This window comes from Sinohyriopsis cumingii, chromosome 7, assembly GCF_028554795.1.
Source record: "Sinohyriopsis cumingii isolate HCF-2022 chromosome 7, ASM2855479v2, whole genome shotgun sequence".
Lineage (NCBI taxonomy): Eukaryota > Metazoa > Mollusca > Bivalvia > Unionida > Unionidae > Sinohyriopsis > Sinohyriopsis cumingii.
Window position 1 is genome coordinate 89,305,225 of NC_142967.1, and position 20,748 is coordinate 89,325,972.

Here is a 20,748-nt window from a genome sequence, read left to right on the forward strand (position 1 = left end):
ATATATTTTTCTCCCATCCGTTCAGGAGTCCATGTATCTCCGCGCCACCGAAAGAAACTATGATACGTACACGATTGTACTTGCCGCTGTTTCATCTCACGTGCAAGTCTATGTGTGGGTGTCAGCACGATTATATCTGAATTTCTAAAAACATTAATCGTTCGAGTTGTTTTGCCGCATCCACCAGGTCCATTGAGATATACTGTCTTATATCTGGTTATTGGATCACTCAACGATGGTGCCTTCGACATTTCTGATATTTTATTACCCTCACGATAAACATCTCTCACTGGAACATCTGCTGATTCTACATAATTGTGTAATAGTTCCTTTTTTATTCTCCACGAACCCCATCGTTCATCATTACTTGTAAATTTCATAACAGGTTCTAAATATTTACTTGAAATATAAAACGAATCTGTTGCGACTCTGACTGCGGCCTCAGGAAATCTATTAATCATCGATAATAAATTTATAGAAACATAAGCCAACATGGAAGATCTTAGATGAGTATATTGCGGGGATACGTCATTTATGTAACTAACGATCGTACCTAATTTTGTTCCGTCAGATAAATAAACACTCTCTCGATTTACAAATGTATTTTTCGCCGTTGTATCAGCGATTATAAAATCGTACTCGGCATCATCTAAAATTAATCGTGCGTGATGTCTTTTATAATCATATGCACCACCTTGAGTAAATTTACCTATAATTTTTCTACCGAGATCTTTTGCGGTTTTGAGTTTATTAGGAATATCGTCCTTAAACTCGCTAATAACTTCAGAATCTGACATGGGCAACCAAATTTTGGTCTGTGCATGATATGATATAATTGCCTCACTGACCACCAACGATGTCAGTATCATACAATCTAGCATATATCGCAACAGAACTATAGGTGCCCAACGTTTTTCACAAAAATGTCTGCCAAACCAAACATAACAAATCTTGTGAAGATTTTCGTTAAACTCGAACGATTCAATACAGGCGAATCCAGTCAGATCAAAATCAGGTAATGGTCCATTAATTGCCACTCGCGTCATCTCGTTTGTAGGGTGACCAAATCTTTCAAAGTACGTAGAACAATCTCCGTATCCCAGAAAACTTCCTGGATAACATGCAACCATATCAACCGAAATAACATCATTGTAATTATATTTGGTATTCCATAATCCGCCATGTCCATATTCGACGCAACTTGCACGTACGTCCTCGAGTAAATCAAATCGTGTTGGTTTCCATGAATTTCGTTCCCTGGCGAAATGAGCCGCAACAGATGGAACGGTAAAACAATTAGTTAGTAATTTGTCAGTATTTTCCACGTGCTTGCACTGTAAAAACGTCGCAAGATTTTTCATCTCGTCATGGAGAGATTCTGTGCGATATATTTCACCACTCGGTTTGACAAACTGATCAAATTCACCCTCCTCATTACTTTTGAATAACCATACCGATACAGGATCGGTTTTACTTATTTCGTTAATAAAATCAAACATACTCATATCTGCCACAGATAATTCTGCCACAGATAATTCTGCCACAGATAATTCTGCCACAGAATTATCTGCCACAGATAATTCTGTGGGATAAAATCTAACAGTTCGATCACGTGGAAATATTGTTACTGCGTTAGTCCATGCGTGTGCGTTATGATCGATAATATTTATTGGAGCTCCTTTCGATTTATATTTCGACTGGTACAGTACTTCTCCCGTTATTGTTGCTACGGTTATTGGAAATTTTAATATTTTTCCTAACTCAGCAACATCTTTTATTGTAGCACCGGTATCCCTAACTGAATCAGCCCACGAGTTTATTTTTTCACGCCTTAAATCAGTTAATCCATTTCCACGCATCGCGTTTGTAAAGTGTTCTATTACTCGTTCAGCTACACAATTTAGCCTTGACAAGGTCAAGGATGATAATTTCATCGGCGCTAGTTTATCAACGTTGGGTTTTTTATTTATCTCATAAATTCCATAAATAACCGCTGTTACAGGATATGCTCGTTCATAATACGGTTTATCAATACCAGTCAATAGACCCGGTCTGGAATTTTTACTTAATATGATAGTTTTATTATTGCCAAGGACAGGATCATATTTGTCACGGATAATCCAACTATCTGTTTCTGTTAATACAATAAATTTTACTCTGAATAAATATTTTTGATTGCCCTCGTATTCAGCGATGTAGTTAATGATAGTTGCCGCTCGCTTGTCATTCATTGTAGCGTCCGTGACAGCGTCCTTGACGGAGTCAGCGCGTATAATCTTGAACGTTGACCATGTATGAGATGCACCATCCGTGTAAAATTCTTTCTTAGCGTCATGAATTTTCGAGATCAAACTTTTATTTTTCGGATCAACCAGATCTCGTACTGGCAATTGAGATAATCTGTCAAGGTTGAATTTATACTTAACAGGCCTAGTTTGGGATAATCTTTCAAACTCGTTCATATAACTAAAACAAATATTTAAATAAAGAAAATTATACATATATATATACAATGTCCCAATGCAGATGGTTGATGATCGGCTCAGTAAATCGATGCAACAAATCCTGTAGAAAGGAATATTGTTGGATGCACTCACAAAACATACGACGAGGAAGTCTAGGACCAATACCATGTCTACGGTGTGGTATTGGAGTGCGAGGAAAGACAGAATTATGTGGAAAGTGTGGCGGGAAACGGTTCAGAGAACTTAAAAGATATTATGACAAAAAAAATAATAGCGGTGAAAACGCTATAAAATCCGTGGAGGATTATATATCAAGATTTCAGACAAACAATGATTTAAACATATAATATTATTATAATGGAGCAAAATATATTTGTCCCACATCCTGTCATAACAAACTATGAATCAAATATTAATGGTATCATCAGAAATTGCAGGTTGAAGAGACCAGTTGGCGTTGTTTCTAATACTGGCTATCTAAGGTTCACAGTTGGAAAGAAAAGATATCATTGTCATCGTTTCATCTACGAGTGTCACAGGGGGTTGATCAATGATGGTCTTGTTATTGATCATATTGACGGGGACACTCAAAACAATAATTTATCCAATTTACAAGCTATCTCTTACAGCGAGAATAATACACGTGGAAATACAGGAAGATGTAAGACAATCGGAAAGAGGGTGGTAATTTCTACAAACACAGAAACCGGTAAAGTAATTATGTTTCAGTCTATGAACGCGGCTGCGACATATTTTGATATTCACCCGCAATCAGTACAAAGAGTGGCAGAAAATATATATAAAACAGCTCTCTCGAAAAAATATAAACAGAAAATCACATTTCAGTATCAATAACTATCATCACCACATTATTAACTATCATCATCACATTATTAACTATCATCACCACATTGAATTAATTTTTTTTAATTTATGTCACAGAGGTCCTCCATACACTACTGAATTTTTGATTTAAGGGGAGATTACTTTGTAATATATAGTTTTCTTCGTAGATGGTTGGTTTTTTATGATTGTAATTAGTCAGTTTAACTAATTACATCGTAACTAATTACTCGTAGAAGTATTATTTATGGTTTTTAAATATTTTCCCATCATACAAAAGATAATATTATTGATCCGTAGGAAGTTGTGTGCAAACAGAAACCGTTACTCATTGTAATTGACCTGCAGTTGTGTGTTCACTGAACTTACAATTCTGGAAAGTTCCTTGACTGGTGCATTAATGCCACTATATTATTGATTTTCGGTCTGCTACAAATACAGAAACTGTTATTATCCAGAAACCACTGCAAATACAGAAACTGTTAAATACAGAAACTGTTACAAATACAGAAACTGTTATTATCCAGAAACCGCTGCAAATACAGAAACTGTTAAATACAGAAACTGTTATAAATACAGAAACCGCTACAAATACAGAAACTATTATTCAGAAACTATTATTCAGAAACTGTTATAAATGCAGAAACTGTTATAAATACAGAAACCGCTACAAATACAGAAACTGTTATAAATACAGAAACTATTATTCAGAAACTATTATTCAGAAACTGTTATAAATGCAGAAACTGTTATGATTCAGAAACCGCTGTTTAGTGTAAATATTGGTTCCTTAGCTATATATTAACTTCCGAAACATATGTTCGTAACAAGGTTTGATAGCTCGATCAGTATGGTATTGGACTGTGGCGCTCGCGGTCCAGGATCAAACCCCCATGGCTGACAATTTGTCGGTGGTGCGCATAATTGCGATTTTTATAATAGTGGGGGGAACCGCAAGAACCCCTCCGCTCAGCAAATTCACAACCACAATATTGACTGGTTGTTGATACCTATTTTTCGTATCACCCACTGGATTAATTATTATGGGTGTGATTTTGCTGAGCGTACCTTAATTAAGTTATATGTTTGTGCTGTCCCAGAAACATCCCGACGAACTCGAAGGGGGTCTGGGATATTTTTTTTTTATTTTAAAGATTTATATATATTATATAATGAACCATGAAAATATCAATGATGTAATTGTCGCTATTAAAAAATTAAAAAAAGATGGAATTAATATATCTGATGAACTTAATCCTGAAAAAATAGTTTCTGACTTTGAGATTTTACAAGAACGTAAAACCATGGGGACACACACACTATCATCTGAATACAGGCTCATGAAACGGATTCAATCGGCAATGTTTCAGTCGCTAGCTACCGTAGAAGATGATCATGTGAAGGAGTTCGTTCCTCTTTCTACCGCCGTAGAAAGAATTAAGTCGTTATTATCCCACGAGTATGAGGCAAAGAAAACGATTAGTACCCGTATAAGACTACTAAGAAAAATAATGTCAGATCGTGAAACGATCCAGATTAACCTCGTTACTGGTGAAACGATCCAAGGTAACTTCGTTACTGATGAAACGATCCAAGGTAACTTCGTTACTGATGATAATGAAAATGAAAGTTTTGGTAACTGGGCTCCAAGTCAACGCTGACCACGTGTATTGATAGTCAAAATCAAGAAAGTTCTAACCTTGTCAAATTTGTTCCTAATAAATTTTATTTATTATAAATTTTATTTATTAATAATATTATTTTTACTGAATTAATTTTTTTTTTTACTAAAATCAAGAAAAATGCACAAATTACTTGATTCTGACGGGGTAGTTGGTAGTCAAAATCAAAGAAAAATGCACGAACTACTTGATTTCTGACGGGGTAGTTGGTAGTCAAAATCAGGAAAATTGAGCAATTTCGTTGTATTTTAGTAAAAAAAAAATAAAAATCTCAGTAAAAATAATATTATTAATAAATAAAATTAATTTATAATAAATAAAATTTGTTAGGAACAATTTGACAAGGTTAGAACTTTCTTGATTTTGACGGGGTAGTTGGTAGTCAAAATCAAGTAGTTCGTGCATTTTTATGTTTCTGAGGGGGTAGTTGGTAGTCAAAATCAAGTAGTTCGTGCATTTTTATGTTTCTGAGGGGGTAGTTGGTAGTCAAAATCAAGTAATTTGTAAAATCAGGAAAATTAATAAATATTATTTTTTTTTTGTGATAGAAATTTTAATTTTACTTTCATCGACTAGCTTTTTTAGTTGCCTAGGCCTTAGTTGCCTAGGCCGATTAATTTGTACCAAACACAAATTTGTGCCAGTAATAATAAAATATTTTTTTAAGTTGATCGAATTTGATTCTGATCTCCGTTACAAATGTTCTTCTAACTGTTAAGAAATCCTCGTGTGTAAAAACCCTCCACATAAAGATCTACGACAAAAGTCTTTACGACAAAAGTCTTTACGACTTTACATACAGATTTATTATAAGCTCTTCTTCACGTATGTCAATCAAGCGATTAAGGTGGTCTGTGAGTTTAAAATTGATTCGTGTTAACATATTATTGTGACACCGTAAATACACGGGATTAGTTGGTTCTTGCACGATTAAATTTCCAGGGGGAACTTGTGGTGTGAACGTGTACAGGATGTATCCTTGTTGAGCTTGATTTGATCTTCCGAGATCTATTTGATAGCTGCCATCGATTACGTCACAAACCAGATTGACCGCGACCGTCGGTGTTATATTAACGATTCGCGGGGATACGTGCCTTCCGCCGCCGTGTGGATCATTATCATGTCTAAGAACAGCTGCTGGTGGAATTAATTTTCTCCATGCATCGAGTATTTTAGGAAAAAACTCATCAATGACATCATTGACAGATTTTCTTAATTTATCCGGATTATAATCAGGAAACTTATACGTTACAATGTCAGCTTCGGGTATTCTCTTAAAGACTGCGAAAAATCTTCTATAATCGCCTGGCGATTCAAAAACCAGGTTTATGATTCTATTATGAAAATATTCAATAGTATCGGCTATATGATTTAAAATTTCCACCTGTTTAATAATTTTTTCACGCGTAGATGTCACATCGGACAAATATTCATGAAAACTATCACGTAAATTAACCAGTTGTTCTTCGTGATCTGAATTTAAGATACTAATGACATTACTGATATTTATATCATAAAATGAATTACCACCTTTAACGTTGTGTAAAACCCAATAGTATTTACCATTTGGCTCGACACGAAATTGATCACGTTTATCCCATACCCGTTTTTCTATGTTCCACCAAAAACTTGTATAATTCATTTTAATATTATGATGAAAACTTTTCGATGATGTAAAATCATCCCGAGTTGGTTCTGGTAGTCCTTCATACACCGTGGGAATTTCAGGCCATCCTAGCACGGATCTGATTGAAGATTTATAAATATCAACGGCATAATCAGGCGAGTTTATTTCAACCGTCGAGGACAACGTCGGCTCGTGAACGTTTATTGATATTTTTGATTCCTTTCCCGTTATTGATTTTATTCTACGCGCAAATTCCTCACCGATCTCTTCAATCTGGTAACTGCCGGTTGGTATTCCAACAACAACCCAGTCAGTTGTTCCATCGGGTTTGTTGTTGTTAGTAAATACAAGCGAATTATTTGCTGGTGTACCATTAAATGATTTTGATCTGATATTTGGCCAGCTGTAATATACTCGTAATTGTGCAAGTGCTATTTCTTTTACTGGAATTGCAGTAGGAAAATTAACACTAAATTCAGGATTAGTTGAACTTACCGAGATCATCGTTATCTTTGGCGGAGTTGTGTTGGTCACGATCTGCTGGAGTAATTCTGTCATTATTGATACTTGTATCTTTAATACCTTCATCGTATATTTTGGTCATCATTGAAAATTCGAAATCAGATATAATTCCATCACTGAGACTCGCTGATAACAACGAGGATAATTTCGAGTATGCTACCGTCACTGTATGTAATTTTATTTTGTAATCGGATAACTTTTCGTTCGTACAAGTACATATTTTTTTTGTGATGATACCAAGCACACCTGCAATAGTTGTTGCTGCTGAAATACAGATAGTTACAACTACTGGTGCCATCGTTGTTAACGCTGATAATATTACACCGGTTCCAGCAACAACAGCGGATACTGAATAAACAATCACATCAACGATAACCAATCGTCGTCGATATTTTTTTACTTTTACTGTATATTGATCAACTTGATCTTTTAGCGCAGCCTGCCATTCACGCGCTTGATTGTATCTGTATTGCGCACCGTCCATATATATTTTTATGCCGTAACCAATTGAGGTGTTTCAGCTACAAATTCCAAACACCACCAGAAGGATGTTGCGGTTAATTCCTTATCAGCTACTTCCAGAATAAATATTTCTTCGGTTCCGCTATTTAATACAACAGATACAACCCCGGAAAACCTGTCTGTGGAATGACGCCATGGAAACGTTGTAAATATTTCAAACTTAGCGGCGGAAAACACAGACAGCCTGTACACGCCAGTGACTGTTGCGGTATATTTGATAGTATTATTTTGCTGCGACCATGTTGCAAATCCCGATGATACCGTGCATACGATGTTTGTGATATGCCCGGGAGTTATTGCAGCTGGAATTTTAATCAAATTGGTTTTATTGACAATCTCAGGAATTCCTGCTACGACGTCTTGCTGTGTTTGTTTGATCGTGTCTAGGTTATTTTTGATATCAACGAGTTTCATGTCAATGACGGAAGGAGTTCCAAAGAACTTACTTATGGAATCATCGGTCCTTTGAAAATTTCTTCGATGCCTTAAAAAACCGGTTACGTGAACATCATATTCATAACGTGGATAATTTACCGTCTACGGTGCCATAGTTGACATCAACGTATTTTTTTGTTGCTGCGTCTTCGTCAGATGTTGGATCCGCTAAAACTACTATTTTATTTCCGTTCATGCTAAGTTCACCCATCATTGTGTCACCGGTGTTTTTCATACGATTAGCAACACTTTTTGCAATTTCATCTCTGATGGTTTTAAGTGACATACTTGAATCTCTGATTTTACCGCTATCAGTAAACACGGGAATATTATCTGTAACTGCACCAAGTACTCGCCGGACTATATCATTCCATTTGATATTGCTGGTTTTTAGTTTACCATATCGATCTTGAAAAATAACAACCTCATCTGGATCAACTCCAGCAAGGTTCATAATATCAGCGAGGTCATCTTTAGTCGCATACTTTGACAGATCAACGTCGGATTTTATTTTCTTACTAGTAGAAGATCTTCCGTAAATGTCAACCATTATAATAAGATCCGTTGTTTAAAATGCTTTACGCGCAACATATCGGTTGCTTGTATAATCGTGCACGACTTTATGTGGCGGCCTGGATGATTTTGATATAGCGTCGAGTACATTAATTACTTCACGGCCGCATATTGGCGGATCTGTCATTGTTTGTGTTGGTAGCGTTGAATACCAAACTTTGGTTGTTGCGTGGAGTGGTGCGACATACTTGATAAATTCAACAGGTGGAGCTAACCCGTACGAATCAAAATAAACAATTCCACGCGGGTCAACCGCGTATGATACCCAGTGAGTACCGGGTCCGGAACGTTTGTCAAGATTAATAATACCTGTTTCTAGTTTGTTTGGTTGTTTCGGTAATTGATCTCGCATAAAAACACCTCTAAAGGCGAATATTTTTAATTTTTTAGCAGCATCAAGTAAATCAAAATTTGATGATGGAACGTTTAACGAAATGACCCTGGAAGCCTTAGGCCTTTTCCCCAACGAGATCCCGGTAATCTTAGACCGCGTCCCTTTTTTTTGTATCCCTGCCCTGTTGCTTTCTTTAGTGCCATTCCAGCGGCTGTTCCAACAGCACCTAACACGGCCGCTTTTGCTATGGCTGGAGCAGCCGCAGCTATTAATGCCGGAATGGCCGCAAATAATGGGAATATACCACCCGTTTTAACCATGTCTTTGATGGCGCTCGGGGAGAGATGGAATTGAACTCCAGTTTTTGATTCTAGGGCTTTATTGAAATGTTTAATCTGATTATTTGTCAACGATAATTTGTTTGGACCACCACTAATATGATCTCGTTTTAGTGATATTTTAGTTCCGCATTTGTTGGCGGTTTTTGATTGAAGCTTTTTTACCTGACCCGGGGTCAGAGTAACATTAACATGACTATACGACATTTTTATATAAAATATATTTTTCTAAATAGCACGATTAAAGATTTTCCACCGGTGCATCAACGACCCTCATTCGACCACTGCCACCTTCAAGTAACATGGCCTTGTCGCTAAGTATGACCGCGATCGCTCTGTAGAAGGCACCAGCACCTGGCGGGGCAGTAACATGAGCTCGAAAGTGTATATCAACAACAGATTGTTTGGATAAATCAAGATGTTCTAGTGAAAAATAATAAATCGGATATAGACCTGTAAAATCTAGTTGTGATATTTGCAAACCAGTATCTATATTTTGATCACGTCCCATGAATGACATTAAACGATGATATGCGCGCTACATGATTTTGTGCATAATTTAGTTGTATATCCTCAGATGGTTCTTGATGTCCATTTATCCGTAAAGAAACTTCACTAACTCCAAGGTTATCAAATATCATATGTGATTGTTCTTGATCATTTATCCGGTTAATATTTTGCAATGCAATAAAAATATGTCGTGGTGCAGAAACACCCTGTTGTGATGCTATATGCCATGTAAATAAACCATTAATATTGCTTTGAGCAGCATCTGTGGTTACTGTTAACCATGATAGCAATGATTTACCGCCTTGATCCATAAAAGATAGTAATTTTTGTTCCTCAGTAATAGATGGAGTCATTACTGGCATCCACAATGAAAGTTTTGACATATTTACTTTACCCTCGGCAACACCAGCACCTCGCCAGATTGCATCATTATCATCACCTTTTCTTACGAGCACAATTGTGTGTTTAGCTCCAAAGATGACTTTTCTAACATTTCTGCAAAATCCAAAGATGTGAGATAATGGAATTGCACACGAAAAATTTCTATTATCTCCCGACAGCGCTGCTCGGCGTGTTGCAAATCCCAGGTTGTAAGTCGCATTAACGCTTCCTATAATATCAAAAGCAGCACCCGGTGCGGCTGCGTGCTCAAAATCAACTGGTTGTGCATCGGCAGTACCTTGTGGTGTTCGTACTTTGGTATACTGAACATGATCAGCGTTGTTGGTAATATCCTTAGCAAACATCATTGTTGGACCGGCTGATCTTGTAAAGTCGTCAGAATATCTCGCCAGACCAATTATTGTTGTAGCAACGTCGACATCATTCTGAACTGATTCAATATTTTTTCCATCAATCATATATGTGGCGCCACTAAATAATGCCATGATCCCGTTGTTGACAAAACCAACACGCAAATTAGCAGCATATGGCGTATTAGCTACAACATTCGTTACAAGTCTACCTTCTACTTCAATAAACGCCTCAGCGGGCAAGAAATATCTACTTGTATCATGAACCTGTAATTCGATTCTTCCCCGCTGATTTGGTAGTCTTGCGTCATAAGAATAAAACTGATAATCACGTATAGATTCATACTTAAGGACAGGTGCCTCCATATCAAATGCTGGGTCTGATTCGCGCCTGAACATTTTATTATAGTTACCATTTTTCCAAATGATGATCATCGTCGACGAAGACCACTTCCTGCTATTAAATTTGATGTTATATTTTTTTCTGCTTCTTCAGATATCGCCGCTAGTTTTTGATTTGCAGCCTGATTTATTATTTTACTTACGTCTGAGGGCATCACCTCAGTACTTGCCAGTTTCACCGGTGGTTGTTGTTTTCGTCGCAATAATCGTGATAATCTTTCCTTGATCGCCGAGAACGCCTTACCAGCAACATTGACAATTGCACCAGGAGCTTTATCACGAACAATATCAATAGCCTTCATCGATAATTGTTTTGCGACGGGTGCTACTTTTGGAGCTATCCTCGTGAATAATCCTCGGATGACATCACCAAGTCCATTTCCGTAAATTGCTTCATAGATTGGTAATCGTGAGTTTACCGCTCTAACCTGTGTGGGTTTACGATGATTATCATGCACAATCATCTTATTTTATTTACCATTTATCTAACAACTAGTCATCAACGAGCTCATCAATAAGTTCTCGGTAAGCGCCAATATCCATGATACCACCTTGAAATAGTCGCCGACAAATATCAGCTGCTTCATTAATTATTTCTGGTGAATTATTTCCGGCACGTTTTCCTCCTATGAGAACTTCTAACCGTGACACATCATTGATGATATTATCAGGACATAAACCAGATCCTGTTTTAGGTTCATCTTGAGGTGTTTTAAATACTGGTGGTTGCATTACCGGAGTAAGTACTTCAGTGGTGGCCGGGGGTGAACCTTCTCGAAATCCATGTGGTGAACCTGTCGGTGTAAATGTCATTTTCGGTGCAGAAATTTTATGTAAAGGTGAAGGAATTTTCTTCGAGGAGGGTGATTTAAGTGACTCTTTAGCCTTTTTAATTTCCGACTTCAACCTTTGCTGTGGCGAAGAAGATTGTTGTTGTTCTATTTGTTGCAGAGGTGGAGGAAGCTGATACTGGAAGGACTCTCCTTGTTTTGGTTGTTCCCATCTCTCTCTATAAAGTCTTTTTACTTCTTCTTTAAGTCTTTCGTATTCTGAACCTCTAGCTTGTTTTTTGTCGTAATATACGCGATATATCCATTTAATGAAATTATCATCATTTGTTTTTTCAAAACGGGGTTTTAAAATACTAGATTTATTAGATATACTATTTAATATTGCTTCAGGTAATCTCTCTCTTTCAGTTTTTCTAATTTCCTCAACAACTCCTTCGTTAAATTTTGCAATTAATTCTACGTTTTCTCCTGCTGGTTTGGATTTAGATGCAAGTTTTTTTCTCACATCGGCGACTTCAGTACGAAGTTCTCCAATGCCTTCAAGTATTTCCTCATCAACAGGTGGAGGTTGAGCTGCGGCTATTTCCCTGGCTATGCCAGGTGGAAGGTCTCGTAAAATCTTCTTTGTCTGTTTGGTTCTTTTTGCTGTTTTTTCTAATACCGGAAAAATACCCTTTTTCCTCCTCTCATCTTCCTCCGCAATATCTCCCCATATAGTTTTTTCAGCAGCCGCCGCAGCTTTCTCAGTAGCTGTAGTGACGGGTTTAAACAGTTTTTTAGTGTCCTCTTCATACTCAACTTGTGCTTCTTGCTGCGCTTGCAAGTTTTTTCTAAATGAGTCTCTGACAGGAAGAAATTTTTTAATTATTTCTAATCGTTCTCGTGCTGTTCTTGCAGTATGAGATTCTGGATGTACCATTTTATTATAACATAATAATTTAATTAATATCAGCAGAAGAGGAATACAGAAGTTTGATGATATATTATAAACACAGAAAGAACATAAATCCCAAAATAGAAAAACCACCATCAGAACTTGAATATTACTTGAAACATAGAACAAATTCCGAAGATTCAGATGAAGATGAAACAGATGAGGAAAAACGACAGCGAGAACGAGTTCAAAAATATTCATCAAACTTGGTATGGTGGTAAATTAATAGCAGCAGAGAGGGTACCTACCAACGTTGGTCGTCAAAAAAATAAACAAGAAATAAATAAACACGTAGAGTACTTTATTTTTTCAGCTACTATTTCGAACTGAGGTTTTATTAGCACAATCGGTCATTGCAAAAATAAACATCTCAAGGAAAGTTCATTTGTAAAATCTGGACCTTTCTACGAGATGATTTATTTGTTTGTTTTATTTATTTTGTCGGAATTCTATGGTCTGTTCACCCTCTCTGCTGCTGGGGCCCCGAGTGGCTTAGTGGTCTAAAGCGCTCTCTGTTACGGATCGCTGCCATCTCACCTGTCTGCGCTGGTTCGAGTCTCAGATTCAGCCAATGTGGGTATGTGAGAAAGCTTGCCAGTAGCTTCTCGTGGGGCAGTGGTTCTTTCCAGGGTATTCCTGGATTCTTCCTCCACCATTAATACTGGCTGCCATGTATAGCATATCGTGTGCTGAAAAATGGCGTTAAACCCCACAATAACAACAACACCCTATACTACTCTACAGAACTGGGTATGGTTATATTTATATATTATAGATCTGTATCAGTCTTGGCTTATTGTGAAACTTCTTCCTGTTCGTTCATCCAAACCCACAGAAACAATGACCACTGAGTTGTTCAACAGGTAAAAGGCAAACATTGTTACACCCAAGGTTTAAGTGTTAGAGCGACTAAACAAATTATTTAACATTTCTTCTAATTGTTGAATTTAACCATTTAAAAAATATTTATTTATATTTACAACTCTGCCTATGTATATTTACAACTCTGCTTCCAACTGAGCAATGGCTGAGCCTAAACAGGACAAGATTCAAACATGTTGTACCCTGAATGCAAGATTACAGGTTTGCCACATTTTTGTCCCAAGTACCCCAAATTGTTACCCTGAGTAGACCCCCATCTGCCACACTTTTCAGGCTGAAAAAAAAAGGAGAAGTAAAAGTGAATTTTTGACTTTCCTGGAAAGAAGAACGATCAAGTAATGGCCTACTTGAATTTTGAAAAAAGGGAAATGGTCAAGCAAATAAAGCTGAACTAAACCTGGCAAAAGTGATTTGAAACTTGTTGCAAAAAAAGAATACACTATCAACAGTTAGTAAAAGATGTGTGCAAGACTTGCCATATTATTTATATATAAAAAAATATTGTTTTGTATTACGATACAGGCCTAAAGGGTCAATCACACAGCATTTACTTACAATTTTATAAAAACATTTTTCAAAAAATGTCAATACACAATATTAAAATTAGAGTAATGGGGAGATTTTGACATGTTTTATACTCATTTATCCTGGTCAACATGCTGAAGACTTCAGTTCAAAGTTGAAAATTCTAGAATTTCAAGTTATAAAGATGACTTTTAATATTGATTAGGATCATTATCGAATAATAATCATGATTAAATGGCCATAGTCATGTAACGGTTATGTCATAAAATCATTTACATGACAAGCAATTTTACCTGTTCACATGTTCTTAAGTTCTTGTAATAAACATATAAACAAAATTTTGATAATTTATTATTTTTATATACCTGTTCTTGTTATAAAAAAGAGCACATTTTGATCATTTCTTTTTATTTAAAGAAATATAACAAACCATCCTAAATAAAGTCCTATTACAAAAATGTAATCATATACCAGATAGACCTTGGCTAAAATTGATTCATTACTTTGGTCATTTCTGTCATGTTAATAACTGATTATCGATCATTTTGAGTAACAGACTATTGATAATGAAATTTCAACCGATTCCCAGCACTAGATTAAAGCTGTGGCAAAACTGTTGAAGCAAGTATGCATCCATATGGCACTATTCATGAGTGCAGGTGAAATATGGTCCAAGATACTGAGGGTATAACAAAACAATACAATGGGTGCATAAGCATGAAAATCAAGTCACAGTGACCTAGTCTGGGTATTCTGAAGTTCCTGAAACACATCTAGAGCAGATCTGCCAACCTGGACGAGTCCGTCTCAGTAAGGCATTTGATTTGTTTTCCGTAAGATTGACCAGTTTTCAGTAAGGTGTAACAAAATATCAATAACTGATATTGTAAAACGTAATTAAAAGTTTGACGCATCGATGATAAACATTATGCTCGACTGAAAAGTTTGTAAATTATGCGTAGACTTTATTTACCACTAGTACAGTTGCAATTTTTTTAACTCCAAACCCTACGCACCTCAATGGCTTGTTGTTATCTCTCAACTTGAAACAATTCTTGGAAATTCTTTTCCATTTCACATGATGACTGCAATCATCTCACGCCACGATACATACATTGCCACGTAATGTCCAATAAATGTAATTGTGTCCTTTCCAGCTTTTATTCACAAGAATCTAAATACTCCTTTTTATTCTTCTGTGTTGATTATTAACACTTTTCTAAGAGCTTATTTTCCCTTTAGTCTTCAAAATGCATCTCTTTCTGAACGCCATTTTTAAAAATTCTATAATCAACAGTTTGATCATGCAGACGCTTCGCATGAACAAATAGGTGCAGTTTAAAGCGTCCGGGGTGCTGCTGTAAAGTAAGTCTGGTCCCCTGACTAATTTCACTAATTCTAAGATGAAACCCAGATCCAAATAAAACACAGATGAACCAATTATCTGGATTTTTCATCAATGATCATATTTCTGTATTTTAAGGTTAATTTTTGGAAGACTTGTGGCAAAATCAAAAGAGTTGGCAGGTCTACTAGAGTATCAAGTTTCATACACATTATAATGAACATATGACTGAAAATTCACAAGTCACTAGAGATTAAAAATCAGGTCATGGTGAAAAACTGTTGGCGTCAGTGAATTGTTATGTGGAGTCTGTTGTTGATATGCACCCAAAAAATAAATTATTCATTAAGCCAATATTCATGAGTGTGTGGAATACAGAGATACTGAGGACCTCAAACATGACAGTTGGACACTGTGACCAAGGCTTGGAATGGTTTGGTTATTCTACAAGAGTTGCATCCATATAACAAATTTTATTAGCATAAATTGGGACCAAGATAATAAGGATGAAATGAATGGGGAAAAAAGCTTCCAAATTAACAATGCCTAGTATGACCGAATCACTCATCCTCAGATGTATAAATAGGCCACTCTTCATAAATGCAGGTGAAATGTAAACCTAAATATGATTGGGGAAACAAATGGATAGTGGAAAATAACTCACTCTAGCATAAAAAGCGGGTGAAAGTAACCTATTTTTGCACACTTGAGGAGTTCTTATCAAGATATAGCCATATTTCTTTTCATGTGGAAATTATTTATATTCAACACTCGCTTTTAATACATTAACCCCTGGAGGTTTTTGTCGTTTTCGTCTGAAATTCGAGTAGGAAACACATTTGAAAGCTATTTATGAATACATCCTAAAACACCAACTTCCAGATGATCTTCCAATAACATACTGCCTAGTTGTGTTAGACACATCGTTTTTCATTGGCTATTTGGCTCGCGCATGAGCAGAAGGGTCAAAGTTGGAGTTTGTTTTTCTGCTTAACGGACCCATTATTTTTGTATTGAGACCACTCTTTATTCCAAATGACCATCTTATCCTACTTTTTGCAAAGGTTCATCTGTCTGTCAGCAGTTCATACCAGTCTGCCTTAGATCTGAGACCAAAAAGTCTAAAATCCAGAGACAAAATCAGATTCCAACCACGGGCGAATTTTGGGTATAAAAAATGAGGTTTTTCCCTTTGTATTTTGTAGTGCAACAAGAAATTCCAGATTATCTGGTATCATTGTAGAGCTATATCTGTCTACCTTTCTATAGTACCACCCACTTTAGTGTATCATACACGACCTTGACACTACAGAGCTTGGCAGTAGACTACTACCTCCTGCCAGTAAACTCGTCACCAGGGGATAATGTGTTAACAAGTCTACATGCGTACACTAATCGAAATGATCATGAAGCCCATAAATTCTGCAGTCAGCAATGTCCTTATGTACTTCTTTTCAGATTTGTAGTGTTGATTTGTCAGATATGTTAATTGTTTTGAAGTTTAGAAAGACCCATATGCTCTATGAATTTTCATACACGTGTCGAATCATTAAAGCCTGTATCACATATCTTGTGCCATTTTTTTAAAAGTACAGATTGGTCAAACAAACAAAGAAATGTGCGTTTCTGGTTGGCCAATCCTCCCTGTTTCTAACTGCTCACTGTTTCACTTTTTACGCCCTGGTAAAAAAAAACTTTTAGGAAACCACAAAAATCACATATATATATAATGTTTAAAAGAATTAACATGAGAACAATAGGAAACATTTTTTAAAGGCCTAATGATGGAAGCCATGTTGGCTCAATCAATACAGTTTCTGTAATGCAAGGGTTAACGGTCTGATACCAGCTCTAGCTAGAGCCTGGGTCACCTGTATCCATCCATCCACTGGAGAGACAATTAGCTAAATTTCCTCAGCTGATATCACCCACAAAGAGTTAAAGAGCTGTCAAAACCAATAAAAACACAACAAAACTCATGCAAAGTGAATGGAAATTTACTGTGAACATTCACTGTATTATGAAACAATAGACTTGTAGGCCAGTGAGCAACATTCATTCACTTGGCACAGACTAAATGTGTCCATTTAATACAACATGTGACTGATTACCTGTCTTTAAAACCACTCTAATTTCTATTTTTAATGTTGAATGACTAAACCGAGAAGTGTATTGCTTGTTTTTCTTACAACTATCATTTCCACTGATCCGTGACTGCTGAAATACAAGTTAAAAGTGTCCCTTTACACAATGTGTAAATTTTCAAAATGACTAGTGTTTGAAAGCCGATGGAACAAGTGTAGTCATCTGAATACACGCCATTGCAAGCTAAAGAGGATAATCCACTATGTTCCTTCATGGCTGCCTGTGTGGAGATTTTATTTTTCATCGGCAAGCGTACACAAAAATACATTATCAACCTCCAACACATCAATTAATGTACCTGTTTAATTGATCGATAAGCAACTGATTTGGGGAGAAACTTTGACTGGCTCTATCAAACAGTGTCATGTTGTGTCATAATGGCAAGAAAAAAAAGGGTTTATGCATATTCATGGGTGACTAATGGGCAAAGTGAATTGTCCAGTTGTTCATTTTATTACCCCAGTTAATTATTAATGGACTGGTACCTGATTAACCTGGCACCTGTTGGCATCATTACATGTGGCAAAAGGATACATCATGCTTTGCTTGCTCACAGTAAATCAACAGTGCTCCGATATTTTAGACAAGCCATGAGCTGGTGACTGTAAAAAAATGCACAAGCCCCAACTCTAATTCCACAGGCTTTGACAATTCAAACCCTCTGTCCAGTGCTGGTGGTATCGCTTTTATCAACCCCAAACACACACGTCCAGTGCGGGTGTTACTGCTTTATCAACACAAATCAAATGTGCAAACACAAGCATGTGTTTGTCTTTTTCAATCGGTCTATTTCATGGCTAAAATCATTAATAAAATAAAAGGGCAATTAATAGTTAGTATTTTGAAAGGTTCAGTTAACGATTACAAATAAAGAGAACTAATCGCAATATTCAATTCAGTGTGTCAAATATTACTTATAGGATTTTGTTCTGATTTTCACATGTATGGTTCACACAGTAATGATGTTATGTCAATATGCTGACTGCAATATATGCAAAGAATTAAATGCCCCCCCACCCCTTTCTTTCTTGCTGGCAAGCTCCACAAAATAAACTCAACCAAAAGTTTTGAAATTTAGTTTTGCTTGCTTTGCTCCCTAAACTGCCTTCAAAAACTAATAACACTGTATCAAAAACTGAAATAATCACATATTCTGTGTTATATATGAAGTAAAATCTGACTTAAAGTGTTGCCACTGTTCACTAGCTTGTCAATAATCTATAATACAGATAACTTAAACATTCTCGTTAAAGGAACTCATATGTTATAACTTTTGTTTGCCTCGACACCTCTAGCATCTGTCTGAGTTACCTATTTTGGGTTGTTCCACTTCGTGATATTTTTACCTATGCAAATTAACACAATGGGCCCACCCTCTGCCGTCTTCAAACACATCACACTAGCTATTGCAAGCAAATAAATACATGAAAAATGATGGTTGTACACATGACTGCTATGCCTTTTAATTACCTGTATTTTAACTTACCAAAGGATTGCTTTACATCTGCTTCAATTATGACTGTTTAACGTTATACATGCAATGTGTAAGAGGTATAAATACTGGAAGATTATTTTTTTTGTTCTACTATCCAAGATTGCTGAAAATAGATTTTTTTAAACAAGTCAAGTCGAGGTTTGGCAAGTAAAAATTGTGTATTTAGCATGCTATGGTGTGTTATGACAGGTCAACATCGTGAAAATAAATTTATCCATCATTGCGAACAAAATCTTCTCAGGTAAATTATATTTTTTGGGGCATCTCACTTAGAATACAGGAGTGGCCCAATCTAAAATTAGAGGGGACTCGGGCATCAGATTTGTTTTTTTTATCGTATAAGAAAGGTAAATGAGATTTTACAACTATTTCTACAACGATTTGCAGTACTTCCAGTATTAAATAAGAGGACTACTCAATTTATTTAATTATATGCAAGGAGTATGTTCAAATTATTGATATTAGCCTAAAAGAGTGCCGGCTTGCTTCATTGACACATATATGCTCATGTTAGTACCCTGTCCAAGAGGTAGGAGTAGGGGTACTAGTAGTATTAGTACTAGCTCACATTGGCTATTGTTATTCCTGTCCCAATATATATATATATATATATATATATATATATATATATATAATTTGACCCGACACCCTTAAAATCTTCAAGAAGGGTTAAGGCAATAAGTCTCTATGTAAATCACATGACTTGAGGTTTCATTGCCAATAACATGCATAAACATTAAAAATTCATCTGAATGTTTGGTATAAAAGTGTATACTCTATATTACCATGCATACATATATTTGGTTTATGCAAACAAATTTCAAGATTTTAATGCCTGTGTGTGTTTGGTAAGTTCATTTCCAAGTCCTGTAGCAAAAATGCACTGCTTATCTAAATGTTTAACTACTATATCAAACACAACTAAACTTTTGGCAACGAAACCAAAATTTGTCAATACACCGTATGGGTGGAATACATTACATCTGCATACGTACCTCTGTCCTCTGTTGAAGTCTCTTATTCAGCTCACAAATTCTGAAGTCAGGCTGCCCCATGTATGGTGCGTGTCGCGGCCTGCCCGGATAGAAAGAAAACGGGGATGTATAAAATGGATCTGGGTTCATAGAGTTCATCATTTTGAATACAATTTGATATTTACTGGAAACTACAAGCTTGGCAAGATAAGGTAATTAAGCTCAACTAGTCCTGAAAATGCCGTGTTCAGTTTCCACATATTCTCTTTGTTTTCATATTGCTTATGCGCTGAAAGGCATCTCAGATTAATATGTCCATATGATATGTCGAAATTGTCTCTGTTTCTCCACATACGTGATATTGGTCAGTCATCTTGTACTGTTCCACTGACCAGTCCATCAGCTTCAGTTTCTAATGTAACTAAAATATCGATAAATTTTTATATTCTGTTCTGTGTACAGCATAGGCTGTAGAATCAACAAATGGCTACAATCACTTTTTTTCTTAATCAGAGATTTGCTAAACAGACTGCACATAAGCTACATGTTTTACTTCAGGCCTAACTGTCCAGTACTGCTCATACGTTGAGTGAGACATGTGTACACTACCCTGTAAATACATGTACGTTACCTCACTCTCATTGGCAGGAAA

The 20,748-nt window shown here is 36.2% G+C and overlaps 1 protein-coding gene across 5 annotated transcripts in view; it reads right to left on the bottom strand.

Moving 5' to 3' along the window:
• LOC149795680 (LIM domain-binding protein 2-like) overlaps positions 1 to 20,748 on the bottom strand; it is a 120,322-nt gene that overhangs the window by 54,227 nt on the left and 45,347 nt on the right. For 2 of the 5 annotated variants that reach the window (XM_089965537.1, XM_089965539.1), the window contains one exon: positions 20,118 to 20,196. In XM_089965537.1, coding sequence (XP_089821663.1) covers positions 20,118 to 20,196 — 79 coding nt within the window. Of the gene's footprint in view, positions 1 to 20,117; positions 20,698 to 20,748 lie in introns of those variants that run through there. The other 3 variants (XM_089965540.1, XM_089965536.1, XM_089965538.1) reach the window with 2 other exon arrangements.